At 31.5% G+C, this 14,474-nt stretch overlaps 2 protein-coding genes across 2 annotated transcripts; both read left to right on the forward strand.

The window, feature by feature from the left end:
• Positions 1-3,404: 3,404 nt before the first annotated feature.
• On the forward strand, positions 3,405-6,936 carry LOC111918745 (probable LRR receptor-like serine/threonine-protein kinase At1g12460). Its single transcript, XM_023914366.2, has 3 exons — positions 3,405-3,477; positions 3,622-5,235; positions 5,310-6,936. Exons 2-3 carry the CDS (start codon positions 4,049-4,051, stop codon positions 6,793-6,795), a joined length of 2,673 nt encoding a protein of 890 aa, XP_023770134.1. The 5' UTR covers positions 3,405-3,477; positions 3,622-4,048; the 3' UTR covers positions 6,796-6,936.
• A 1,437-nt stretch (positions 6,937-8,373) lies between these two features.
• LOC111918735 (uncharacterized) lies at positions 8,374-9,853 on the forward strand. The gene is made up of 3 exons (XM_023914355.3): positions 8,374-8,536; positions 9,368-9,419; positions 9,533-9,853. Exons 1-3 carry the CDS (start codon positions 8,443-8,445, stop codon positions 9,690-9,692), a joined length of 306 nt encoding a protein of 101 aa, XP_023770123.1. The 5' UTR covers positions 8,374-8,442; the 3' UTR covers positions 9,693-9,853.
• Positions 9,854-14,474: the final 4,621 nt, after the last annotated feature.

Here is a 14,474-nt window from a genome sequence, read left to right on the forward strand (position 1 = left end):
GTGAGTTCCAGCGGGTTTCAAGCTCCAACATGAAGAAGATGGTCTTCTGGTATATTGTAGAGCGAGAAATAAAACCCAAAAATTATTTATGTGGGGTTTTTTCTTCATCTGAATTTCCAATTATAGGTATTCCGATTTCATTTTTAACAAGAGTAGTTTTGGATGAAGAAGTGTGAGGAAGATGAAGATGGGTTCTGCAAATGATCTGTAGGTGAAACGAGAGAGAGAGAGAGGTGGGTCCAATTTAATTATTTTTTCATTTAAATTAAATAGAAAAAACATAAAAAAAAAAAATACCAGAAGAGGATTACAGTCATTTCAGTTTACCGAGGGACCAAAAACGCAACGAAACTAGCTCAAAAGGACCATCAAACAAAAAAAAAAGTCATGATTTAGACTAAAATCCCAAAAAAATACATACCACAAAGACAACTTTTGCAATTTTGTCTATGCTAACATCAGTTGGATGATTTCCTTCTACTATTTGATTTCTAGATTAATATGGAGTCTAACATGTAGCATGTATGGAATTCAAAGATGAACATAAATGAAAATTTTTGGTATACATAGAATGTAAAAAAGTAAAAATCCAACATAAAAAAAATTATTTGTTTACAAGGTCTAATAGTTAGATTACATTCAAACTAAAAGTAAAAAAAATACTTAAATACGTGTATATATATATATATATATATATATATATATATATATATATATATATATATACACATAAAAATACTTAACAAATACATATAAATATCTAAAAAATACATTTATACATTTAAAATACATAAAAAAAAACTATATATAAAACTTAAAAATACATAAATACATAAAATTAATAATATTTTAAAACACTTGTCATTATTTCACATATATAAAAAGATAAATAAGAGCAAAAATAATAGGATATTTAATTTCTCTACTTAAAAGGAGCTAAAAATTTACAAATAATCACAACATAAACTAGCGTGTTTCAACCATCCAACCCAATCATTTGAATCCTATTAGAGACCTAAGTATAAGATTGTGCGACGAAAACATTATATTCATTATGATCGCCTATAAAGTCCAAATACAAATAAGTACGATGTTATCAAGAGCTTTCATTTTTTCTCTTGTGAAACGTATTGTCTATCCAGTTAAATCACTCTTTGATCAATGATAAATAAAAGAGGTTCGAATGTCCCATCACCTCGCAATACTCTTCCGTAAAGGAATAACAATCTCATAACCTGTAAATAATGCAATGATGTTTTTAAAATATTATTTTCATATACTATATGATGTTGGGGTGTCACTTTATTATCATTTTAGGTTATTCAACTTGATGTTACTCATATATGTATCAAGTAAGAAGCGGGGTGCTGAGGTGGAGCTGCAGCCGTACGATGACATATAGAACAACATTTCGGTTAGGATTTTCCTACTGTAGGAGACCCCGCTGTGGTGATGAGCCTGTTGTCCATGCTCTCATCTCATGTTGCCTATTTTCTTGTTCCCCATGCATATTGTGTATAAGGACTTGTACGCTAATATTAAAATATGGAAGAAGGGTATAACATGGTTTGATAGACGAAGGAATGAAATGATTTGTCACAAAAATGACATAAATAATGAGAAATGAGTATAACATATATCCTAATAACAATGAAATATAACTTTAACAACAAAAGTAATTAGTACAATTTAGATAATTGGCTGATATACTAGTCGATTAAACTTACTTCAATCTTGTTTAAAAAATATAACATATTAAAAAGTAAACCTAGTACAAAATTACAAAGTCAGGACAAATAAAGGAGCAGTTTTACAACAATGTAGTTTCTTAAGGTTCTGATTACTAAAGTTATAGTAGTAATTCCTAAAGGTGCATCGTTCAACTCGCCGTTAGTTTTTCCGTGTGGAACGTTTGATTCTTCTTGTCTTGTTGAGATAAGGTCAAAATAGAAACGGGAATAAAGCAAATATGCTTCAATATTTGGCATTTTGTAGTCCATAAATCCAATAGTGACCAATTTGTTTTTTATTTATTTTTTAAGTGACAAGTGACAACTCAAAAAATATGTTTACCTTATAACCAATTGCTCAGCGTATGAAAAAAGTTGAACATGAAAGGGATAAAAATAAATAAATAAATAAATAAAAGCAATATTGTTTTTTGATTAATAGTTATAAAAATATTATTTTATAAATGAATAAACTGATTGTCATTTTTTTTAAAGTAATATAAAATGATCATCAATTCTATAAACCTTCAAAATTAATCCTGAAAACCCTTGAAAATAATAAGATTTTGCTTTAAATCTATTGCCAAATTGTTCTTATAAATTATAAATTGTTATTACAATTTTGAAATAAGAATATTCTTTAAGTTTGAAGTGTTTTTAAAAAATTTCTTTTATACTAAAAGCAATTTCGCAATTCACAATTTTAGAGAGTGTTTGGTTTAACTTCTAAAATGACTTTTGATCTTTTTTTTTTAGAAAAAGTCAAAAAGATGTTTGGGAAGATGAGAAGGACTTTTAAAAATGATTTTTCCAATCGAGTAAATTTGTTCTTTTTGAAAAGTCATTAAATAATTACTTTTCCAACTTTTCAATAGTGTTAAACATTAAAATTGCTTTTATATCTCCATCTGCCTCTAATAAATATGTAAACATGTCATTTTTAATCATTTTGTATGTAAAAATTAAACCACACAATTTAATTTTTTTTTTCAAAAGCTAATCCAAACACATTTTAAAAATCAACTTTTGTAAAAAGTCTTTTTACAAAAAAAGACTTTTGCCCCACAAAAGCTAAGCCAAACACGCTCTTACTGTATACAAAATTGATGCTATTTTGAATAATTGTGCTATTTGTTAAAAGATATTAGTTTATTAATTTGCTAACTATCCTTTTTAAATATACCTTATTAGTTTGATAAAAATTTCACTTTAAAATGTAATATTATAAAAAAAATTATATATTGTGTTTGGATTATATTTCAATTTTTTTTTCTTTTAGACCTTGTATTAATTTAACTTTTTTGAGAGTTTTTTTTTTCAGAAAAATTGTCAAATATGAGATGTTTTTCAAAAAAATAAATAAACAATTAAAAAAATTTCGAAAAAAATGAAAGAAATACAAACTCCTTTTTAAAGAAAAAAGGTTAATATTTAACATGAAAAAAAACTCTATATATAAAAGATCTTTTATAGCATCAATCATAAAACAAAACTACATTTTGATAAAAAGTTATATGTCAAATTTATATAAAACAAAAATCATTCAACTCTAGTTGTTTCTTGGTAATTTTTATAATAATATATATATTTTTAAAAATTATGAATATATAATTCTTAAATATTGAAAATACATTTTTTGAACATTAAAGTCAAAAATAAAAATAGAAAACTATATTGGGGGGTTGATGGTAATGGCGATATTGTGGTGCTGGCTTGGGTTGGTGGAGGGAATAAATGCGCTGAACAGGTACACACCCTCACTGAAAACAACTTGTACTTGTTAATTCTCATGCCTTTAATTTTAATTAATTTCCATTTCCTTTATTTTTGTAGTAATTTACTTCAATTTAATTAATAAATCTCATTTCCATCTTCATTAATTAATCTAAAGAATCAGAAGATGACCAGAGCATGTGAAAGGCAACCATCTTTTTATAGGAAGCAAACAAGATCACCACCATTTTAGTATATGCTTTAAAGTTTTAAAGATCGTCACCATCGCCGCCACCGCATCACCACCGTGGACCACCACTATCCTTTTCCACCATTAACAACTCACACCAATCTCCCTCCACATTCCCTCTCCTTCAAGATAAAATCTAGGGTTCTTGAATACCCAATTCAATTTCTGCAAAATTGAACCACAAGCTATTAATTCATCACTTGATTCTTTGTTTTTTGACCCACCTACAACCAGAACCTAATTCTTAACGTTCGTCGGAAATGCCATTTCCCCAAATTTGAATCGGAGTCAAAAATGGTTACACAGAGTAGCAGTGTAGTAGCAGTAATCGACATTTGTTCCGGTATTTGAATCAATGAGAGGTTTATTTCAACAATGTTGCTACTTCACCGCCAGTTTTCTTTTGCTAATTGCATTCATGTCGCCGGCGGCTGTCGATCAGGTGGCTGCAGCGGCCTCGGAGAAGGAGATCCTGCTTCAGTTCAAAGGTAACATTACAATCGATCCTTACAATAGTTTGATTTCATGGGATTCTAGTACAGATCAATGTAGAGATTATAGCGGTGTGTTTTGTGATTCTTTTGGGAATGTATATAAGATTGTGTTATGGAACACTAGCTTGGTCGGTGTGTTGTCGCCGGCATTATCGGAGTTGAAATCGTTAAGGATTCTCACCCTCTTCGGAAACGGATTCACCGGAATCATACCACCGGAGTTTCAAGAGCTCACCACTTTATGGAAGATCAATGTCAGCTCCAACGCTTTGTCTGGTTCAATCCCTGAATTTTTAGGGGACTTGCCTAATATTCGGTTTCTCGATTTGTCCAAGAATGGCTTCCAAGGAGAGATTCCATCGTCTTTGTTTAAGCTCTGTGAAAAAACAAAGTTCATTTCACTCTCCCATAACAATCTCTCCGGTACAATTCCGATCATCATCAACAACTGCTTGAATCTCGAAGGATTCGATGTATCATTCAACAGCTTGACTGGCGAATTCCCTTCACGAATTTGTGAAATCCCACCTCTAGCTTACTTGTCTGTAAGAAACAACATGTTGACTGGAAAAATTGAAGATCAAATCGCAAATTGTCAAACGTTAGAGCTTCTAGATCTTGGCAGTAATCTTTTCTCCGGGAATGCCCCTTTCAGTGCTCTAGAATTCGCAAATCTGAGTTATTTCAATGTTTCAAATAACGAATTCGATGGACAGATTCAACCGATTCAAACTTGTAGTGAAAAACTAGAAGTTTTTGATGTTGCTGGAAATGGTTTTGAAGGGGAGATCCCTATGAGCATTGTTTCACAATGCAGTGGGTTGAAGGTTTTAAACATGGCGTACAACAGATTAAACGGTCAAATCCCGGTGGAGATTTCAAATCTAAAAAGAATTTCAGTCATCAAATTGGGGAATAATTCAATAACTGGTGAAATCCCAGAAGAATTCGGCTCCATTGAACTTCTACAAGTTCTCGATCTTCATAACCTCGATCTCAACGGCGGAATCCCGGATTCCTTGAGCAGTTGCAGGTTTCTTCTAGAACTGTAAGTCCACTTACACCTTACGCTTTCTTCTTCACCTCAACAATTTTCAAACCCTAATTTCGTTACATTTACAGAGACGTTTCAGGAAATTCTTTACAGGGACGAATCCCGGAATCATTTTACAACATGTCCAACCTTAGAATCCTCGATCTTCACAAAAACGATCTCAACGGATCCATACCTTCAACCCTAGGAAACCTCTCCAAAATCCAGACATTAGATCTATCCCAAAATTCATTATCCGGGTCAATTCCCTCAACTTTATCAAATCTATCAAACTTGAGTCACTTCAATGTCTCCTACAACAACCTATCGGGTCAGATCCCTGCATTTTCACTCCAAAATTTCAATTCCTCAGTGTTTTCAAACAATCCAGAGCTCTGTGGGCCCCCATTGGATCAATCTTGTACAAGAGATTCAAAAAATTCTGAATCAAAAAGACCAAAACTAAGCGTTTCCACCATTGTTGCCATTGTTGCTGCTTCATTGATCTTGATCGGAGTTATTATAATAATCATCTTGAACATGAAAGCCCGAAGAAGAAGAGGAAGAGAAGATGAAACAATGATCATAGAAAGCACACCATTAGCTTCATCAGATTCCAATTTAATAATCGGAAAATTAGTTCTTTTCAGCAAAACTTTACCATCAAAATATGAAGATTGGGAAGCAGGAACCAAAGCTTTACTCGATAAAAACTGCTTAATCGGTTCCGGAACAATCGGAACCGTTTATCGAGCTGATTTCGACGGTGGGATTTCAATCGCGGTAAAAAAGATCAAATCTTTAGGAAGAATCAAGAGCCAAGATGAATTTGAACAAGAAATCGGACGGCTAGGATCGCTTCGACACCCAAATCTCGTGTCTTTCCAAGGATACTATTGGTCATCCACCATGCAATTAATCTTATCCGATTTCGCCCCAAACGGGAACCTCTACGACAACCTCCACGGAATCGGAATCAGTCATTCCGGGAGTAGCTCCGGAATCGGAAACCCGGAATTGAATTGGCCACGGAGGTTTAACATCGCATTAGGAGTAGCAAGGGCGTTGTCGTACATTCACCACGACTGTAAACCTCAAATCCTTCACCTCAATTTGAAATCCCACAACATTTTGTTAGATCAAAATTACGACCCGAAACTTGCAGATTACGGGTTAGTCAAGTTTTTACCGTTGCTTGATAATTACGGTTTGACCGGGTTTCACAATGTGGTGGGGTATGTGGCACCGGAATTGGCTCAAAGTATGAGATTGAGTGATAAATGTGATGTTTATAGTTTTGGTGTGATTTTGTTGGAGGTGGTGACAGGGCGGAAACCGGTGGAGGGGGTGGGGGGGAATGAGGTGGTGGTTTTGTGTGAATATGTGAGGGGTTTGATTGAAAGGGGGAGAGCTTCGGATTGTTTTGATAGGAGTTTGAATGGGTTTGTGGAGAATGAGTTGATTCAAGTGATGAAATTGGGATTGATGTGTACGTCGGAATCGGCATTGAGGAGACCGAGTATGGCGGAGGTTGTTCAGGTTCTCGAGAGTGTGAGGTCGGAATCGGAGGGATAGGAGTGGAATTAGAATTTTGAAGATGGAATATTTTTAGTTTGTGATTAAGATTATTGATTGTTTGTTGTAATTTGGGTTCAATAAGATTTTATTCATTAATCAATATCAATTAGATTGGCTTGTGTAGCCATTTCTCTAAAAGCTATTTCAAAAAAAAGAAGCAAAATTAAGAGAAATCCCACAATGTGGAGTTGTGGAGTGCGAAATTGGAAATAAAATGTGAAATACTCAAACTGTGTAGTTTTGAGTTTTGACCGATTCTCAGTGAGTTGTGAAACGGGTTATATGAATCAACTCGTATAATTCTCAGTTTCCTTCGATTCAGATATGGTTAGTGGCGAAATTTTTGCCCGTTTGTGTTTGTTTTCTATTTGATGTAAGAATCTAGAATCATTTTTTCATTCAACCAATTATAGCATTGTACGATTAATATATAAAAAAACAAAAATATTTTATAACAGATGACCCTATAAAAAAAGAAAAAATAAACTTAAACTACTATTAAATTTTACCAAATATTCCTATTAAAAAAATCTTATAACTTGAAAAAATATTTTATATTTTGTTGATATTAAATTTTGTAAATAGACTCTCATCTAACTTCGTTTACTATAAATATTAATGTTACCCAATTACGCTTTCAGCTTAATCTTATGCAACTGTTAGTATAACATTATAGCATATACCAAAGCGTTATACCATATTACCATTACACCTCTTTCAATCCTTACATAGTTACATTGAACATAATGGGTTCCATGAAGCATGTATGTATAGGATCGTGTTCCACTTCCACATAAAGTTTTAATCCTTTTATTATTTGCAATATATTTACACATATATCACAGATCATAGTCAATCTTTAACGCAACCGAGCCATAATATGCATAATATGACTAATGAAAAAGAAGAGGCTTTGGTTGTCTAAATGGATTCTAATAAGTGGTATTGGAGGACTAATTTAGGCAACCCAAATGATTACATTTTAGGAAATAATAAAAGTTATCAGGATGCAAGAAAGAAAGAGTGGGAAAATGACGAAAATAGCCCCATATTAAGCTTGAAATCGAAAAAAATCCACAATGATGACATGATAAATTAGGTCATCCACAATGCATTGAATTTTATAGAGTTCAATGGATTGCCACATCATTTTTCTACATTCCATGCAACTCAATTAATTTTTTTCTACAATGCATTCAACTCTACAAAATTCAATAGAAAGTTACAAAAGCTAATTTATAGTATGTATTTAAGATTAAAAACTTTCCTTTTTCCCATTGAAGAGTTCAATGGCCATTGAGCTCCAAATCCATTGAATGCCAAAGTGGCATCTCCCTATGGTAGAGTTTCACCATTAAATGACAACTAGACTTGCCACCTCATTTAACTCTCCCATTAAACTCACCATTGTGGATGCTCTTAGGACAGATCCACATAAGTATTGATTATCAATACAACAGAAAAAAAAAAAATCAATTATAGCAATGCACTTTGAAAAATGAAAACTCTTAATTCAAAAGTCAATTTATGTAAAACACTTTTATTTGTTCAAAACTTCACTCGATCCCTATAAAAGAGGATGGGTAGATAGTCCATGCCTTACGGGTGCTCCATTTAAAACGATCGATCGTACTTTAAGCTTCAATGGCGTCTTCTTCACCGCCGGCTTCTCCCTCCGGTAATAGGCAACTTCTTCCGGTTTCCGACGGACAGTCCTCTCTATCCAACGTCGTCTACGGTAAGCACAATTGTATACTGATCATTGGTAATTACTTTCGAAATCAACGAATATTCCAAGTCGAATTCGAATTAATTTGCGTTGAATTGAAACTCAATTCGTTAGGGAATTACATGATCATTGTTTTGATTTAGTATGAATACAGCATTTTTTAGAATATATACAGCGTAATAGCCTGAGAATGTCCTGCCGTTATAAGTATGTTTTAAGAAAATAAAAAAGGATTGTATAATTTGTGAGTGCGATTTCAATTGCGATGTCAATGATATGATTGAATTGTTGTCTGAGTTAGATACGTAGAGATATTACAGTGGAGATTCTTAGAGAGTGCTTTGCTGTGCTAGGTTTTTAAGGCATTGGATTATCACAAATATGTGCATTACTCACTTGGAAAAGCAATTCCTGCAATTGGTGTCAGATCTCTATGTTTGAAACTGGGATTAAGTTGCAGACAATACAATATTTCAGTCTCAAATTCATTTGTTTTTGATTAATATGGTAGCAACGTAGATCCAGATCTGATCAATGATATCTATCTTTTTCTCCACTCTGGATGCAGTGTTTGTTTGCACACCATTAGTGTCCTGCATACTACATTTAGTAGAACTTATTGTAGTATTTTGCTGCTGATTTTTCTCTAGCCTCCTGCTTTTCATGAACTCATAACTCAACCGATTGAAATTCAGAATGTGATATGATGTCAATGCCAAATTGATTTAGTTAAACCAACCATCCTGTTATTAGAAAACTGTAGATTCTGTTGACTTTCTTGAATCTTAATTTGAATGTTACTGTTTGAATCTCATCTAATAACTTGATCATTATCTGCAGAGCTTTCACAGCAAGTACAAGCTGCAATGGAGAATATGCTTAAGATGATTACGTGAGTAAACAAACTTATAATGGTCTATAATATAGTATTCACTTCACTCAAAGATTGTGAAAAAGCTTTTTGCTTAGAATGTTGTCCTATTTCTTTTCTACTTTTGTACACAGTGAAATTGACCAAAGCTCAAGTGGAATAATAGAAGAAATAGAGAAATGCAAATACTCTGCTTTTGAGAGGAAAAAAAGTTTAGAGGAAGGCAAAGAGCGTTTCCAGAAAGCAGCTTTCTCTGTTCTAGACATGCTGAACAACAACACAGAGAGTAACTAAAAACCTAAAACTTTCACACTTGGGTTGCTAAGACTTGAAGAACCAAGTGTGTTACTAATGCATGTGATGATCTGTTTAAGATGGTTTGTTTAAGTTACAGTTGTTGCTATCTTCCTCTTATCATATTTTGAACGAGATTATAGAGTTTGTTGTTCTGTTGAGCACAAGGAACACCACAAGAGAAGAAAAAAAAAAAAAAAAAGACATATTCATCATAGGAAATCGTAACATATTACATATATATAAGTCTAAGAATTAATGATACTTTTAATCGATTATATATAAGAGATTTTTTAGAATGTTTATGTAAGAAACAAGTTTATTAAACAATTTAAATGAAAGGATTGTTCAAGTAAAAAACCTAAAAAAAACAATTTTGATATATTCTAGTTTTATGGCAAAAGGTTGAAAACTACGTTAGACAATAATAGACATGCACAAACGTGGAAATTATTACTACGTATCATATTATTTGTTTTATTAAGAGGTATAATGTGTGTTGCACTCTGCAAGAAACAAAATTATTTGTTTTTGAAAGTCGTAAGTTATTAAAAAAAATTGAAGTTTAAATAAAGTGAAACTTTTAACTTAAAAAGACTTTTCTGATAATTCTAGTTTTAAAATACTGGAATTTAATCCATACATCCATCATAACAATTTTTTTTTTTAAAAAAAAAAACATTCGTTCCATATTTTACATTAACTGATTAGCAATTCATCTCTCGTAAATAAACCATATATTCTTGGTCAATTAGTTACACTACCATGTGCTTCAACCTCGTCTTCATAATCATCACACGCATAAGGTTATTTTGAAGCAACACATCGAGTTGATCTTATTGAGTAAAGAACTCATCGTTCAAACATCAAACCCTCTTTCCTTATGAAATTATTAAGCGCATGAGATGCAATGATAATGTTTGTTTGTGTGACCAACATAAATGGAGCCATCCTCTTTGATATAATGAATCATGCTTTCAAGGCTATGGTTGTTCGTTATTTGAATAAAACCGAATTATCCAATTAGATAATTTGGATTGGACTATTTGGTTCGGGTATTCACATTTTTGGATTAGTTTTCTACAAAACCGAATTACTAATTTGAATTTCATATTGGTTTTAGTTTATAAAATAAGAACCGAATAACAATTTAATATTTATTTATTTTTAATATATATCTACAAATATTTATTATTATTTTTTATTTTTGTCAAATAGATTCAAAAAGTTTCACCTAATAAAAAACCTTAATATGTATTTTCTCTAAAAAAATATCTATAAAATATTAAACTTTAATTTTTTTTAGTAGTTGTTTATAAACATTAAACCACAACTATGCTATTTTTTTTCTTTTATAAAGTTGGATAATATTTTAATTATATGTGGTTTTAAAAATATTCTGATTTTTGAAAACCAATTTATATAAACTGATCCAATTGAATTGTAATTTGATTGGATCGGATTAGATTAGATTTGAATTTAGTTGGACTATTTGGATATATGTTTTAAAAATCAAAATCAATTTGGATTTATTTGATTGAATTTGATCGAACCGATCCATTCAAACGAACACCCCTATTCAAGACACCAAAAGCACGTTCAATGACATTTTAAAGTTTTGCATGTGTATGGTAAAAAAAATCTTTATTGTTCAATGCACGTCGATGAAAATCTCCAAAAAAAAACACCTCACATTACAATAACGACATCACAAAGTTAATATTTATATGTAAGAGTCAAATAATTAAATGTTTAAAATAACGTCATATATATATATATATATATATATATATATATATATATATATATATATATATATATATATATATATATATATATATATATATAACCATAAACATACTTGGTGGTGGAAACAAGAATGATCCATATATTAACTAATGTTTCTGATAATATTTATTTACTATATTCTTAGTTTTGCCAATGTGGGACTAGGCCATTTGGTAGAGGTGAAAACTTCTTAGATTGGAGGTCATGCATTCAAACTCATGCATAGACGTATTAATTAACTTGGTGAATTTAACTTCTAATTACTAACCAGTCGTTCAAAAAAACTAATCATGTGCAACGATTTTCCTACCGGCCACAATAAGGGTAAAAGTTATATTTAGGTCTCAAATTGCCAATACATTTTGATAACAATCACATTTTTCCTTCATTTAGGTAAATTTTGTTTGTTAGCGGGAATAATAACATGTATCAAAGTTCCATCAAGTGCACCAACTGCCCCGTCAAAAACCCATTGTAGCATCTTATTATTTCTGGAATGTTTAGATGCGGATTTAAAAGAAGTTGGTACTATCATATCTTTTGTGAAGATCATCATTCTATCCAAAACTCCATAAAAAAATTGCCCATTATTGTTTCTCACAGTCAACGATATGCAACATCAAGCGTAAATTTCAATACTCAAAGGCAAAAAATCATATTTTTTTTTTAAAGTCTTGGATAGAATGATGATTTTGCAAAAGATATGATAGTATCAATTTCTTTTAATCTAAACTCAAACATTTCGAATCATAATAAGAGGCTACAATGAGTTTTAATTGAGCGGTCGGTGCACTTGATGTAACTTTGATATATGTTATTGATAGCTAAAGGAAGGAAAAAAAGATGATTCTTATCTAAATGTGTTAGCAATTTATGATGTCAACAAGATTTTTATGTTTACTGCTACTAAGAATAAGTAGCACATGATAAATATTTTCTTTTTGAGCCGTTAACTTTTTTATAGATAGACTATTTTGGATAGCTATTTCTTTTTCTTGTGATTTTCCTTTTTAAAATTTTAAAATATTTGTAATTTCGTTTCTTATAAGTTTTTGGTCCATAAATATTTAAGTATTCTAATAAAAAATAATAATAATGCTAAATATCTTATAAGTTTTAACATAATTTTAATAGATTTTTAATTATTATAAATAATTATTGTATTCTAACTTAATAATATATAATTCAATTATAAAATATTAACTTTTAGTATTAAATACATGTATAAATCTATCGGTAACCTTTGTTGTATAAAAATAATTGTTATGTACTATAAGTTGTACTAAGATGCTTATATATTTTTACCGCCAACACAATTTTTTGGGTATATAATATATTAAAAAGCAATATACATAAAAACTAGTATATTTTTGTTCTTTTTTTTTATGGGTTTAACTGCTATATTTTATCTTGGATAATTAAAGCCGCTTCATTTTTAAAGAAAAATCAATTGCACCCTCTCTGGTTTGGTTTACGCCTTTACGGGTATAGCAGGTGTTAAAAATTGGATGGTTTGTCATTAACCTACATGACATTATATCTACTTCCTAATTTAACTTTCTGATTTGACTTCTCATTACCTAGATTGATGGGTTTGAGCCATAAGAACTTTCCTATGTACACATGCAAACCTTAATGTTTGGATCTAGGTTTTTCTAATTGAACATGCAATGTATCCAAGACTTATATTGATAGATCTAGTGTAAACTTTCAATTCATAACATATGAAATAAGATTTAAAGGAATACCTTGAGTTGCTTGCTTGAATCTTCTTGTCTTTGGAGCTTAGAGTTGCAATTGTCACTCCTCTAATGGCTTACAAACACCAACTAGCAAGAGGATGATAATGGAGAGAGAGAGGAGGGTGAGAAAATCGGCCCTAGGGTTTCTTGCTTTGCATGAATGCCGATTTCCTCCACCCTATGGGTCTATGTATACTATGAGCTACTAGGGTTACATCTTAAACCCTAATTGAATAACTTAGGCCCTAAGCAATCCAATAATCCCTATAGACTAGGCCTTGGACGATTTCTAGGTTTCTCCAAACCCTAAAATCGTCCACCCTCACATCCATAAAGATTCATAGCCCAAAATACAACTATCACACATTTGACAGTTTATGCCCCTTTATTCAATTAACCTCTTTAAGTCACCAAATTAATTCCTAATTAATTTATGACTTATATTAATCAAATAACAATATTATTATTCCTTATATTATTATTATCATAATATATTAATAATATTTCTTCTCTCGTTATAAATCATCTTGTCAAGTTGCTATGGTGAAGGCAACCCAAAAGGACCATGCTTAACCGAGTCAAATACTTGCCAAATATAGTTACAGCCTTAGACACTATTTCAACAGTCTCCCACTTGGATAAGTCCGGTAACTATATACACAAGCACAATCCGATTAGCAATCGTAGCTTTCAAAGACGCTGTCAAACTCTGATCTTATCAGTCTTGTCCTTTAGATAAGGGATCGTACAGTCCTCTGTTCAGATATCATGCAGACACAATCATAGTCCAGCATTTAGTTTCTCGATCTCAGATTTATTCGACATAGAACTTAATCGAACACATCAATTTAGTTCTGACCGGGCCCGACACATAAGTCAAATCAAATCATCGAGCGGCCGAGATATCGCTTTTACCCTCTTAGGATAAAAGTAACAGATAAACTTCGACTTATATGCATTTACTTATTCGCCAATGTACAACCAATTAACAAATAACAAACCATATATCTAGGTTTTAAGACCATATGATATTATCATCTTGCGATCACTTACAATATACATATATACCTTAAAGTGATTCCAGCAAACGCGGGTTTGTTCCAATGCTCAAAACTAGTTCATAAGCACTCATGAACGCTGCAGCAAACCTTTGCTATACCATGACAATCTTCTTTCATATCTACTTCCAACATATGAACGATTGTGGACCATTCGAATAATTTGATTATTCTTAATAACTCAATTATTCAGG

Source organism: Lactuca sativa, chromosome 6, assembly GCF_002870075.4.
Source record: "Lactuca sativa cultivar Salinas chromosome 6, Lsat_Salinas_v11, whole genome shotgun sequence".
Taxonomy (NCBI): Eukaryota; Viridiplantae; Streptophyta; class Magnoliopsida; order Asterales; family Asteraceae; genus Lactuca; species Lactuca sativa.

Excerpts from the sequence above, each read along its gene's own strand:
- LOC111918745 (XM_023914366.2), top strand. The coding sequence starts at position 4,049 with ATGAGAGGTTTATTTCAACAATGTTGCTACTTCACCGCCAGTTTTCTT. Across the intron at positions 5,236-5,309 it reads TGCAGGTTTCTTCTAGAACT|AGACGTTTCAGGAAATTCTT; the intron begins GTAAGTCCACTT and ends TTACATTTACAG.
- LOC111918735 (XM_023914355.3), top strand. The coding sequence starts at position 8,443 with ATGGCGTCTTCTTCACCGCCGGCTTCTCCCTCCGGTAATAGGCAACTT. Across the intron at positions 8,537-9,367 it reads TCTATCCAACGTCGTCTACG|AGCTTTCACAGCAAGTACAA; the intron begins GTAAGCACAATT and ends CATTATCTGCAG. Across the intron at positions 9,420-9,532 it reads AATATGCTTAAGATGATTAC|TGAAATTGACCAAAGCTCAA; the intron begins GTGAGTAAACAA and ends TTTTGTACACAG.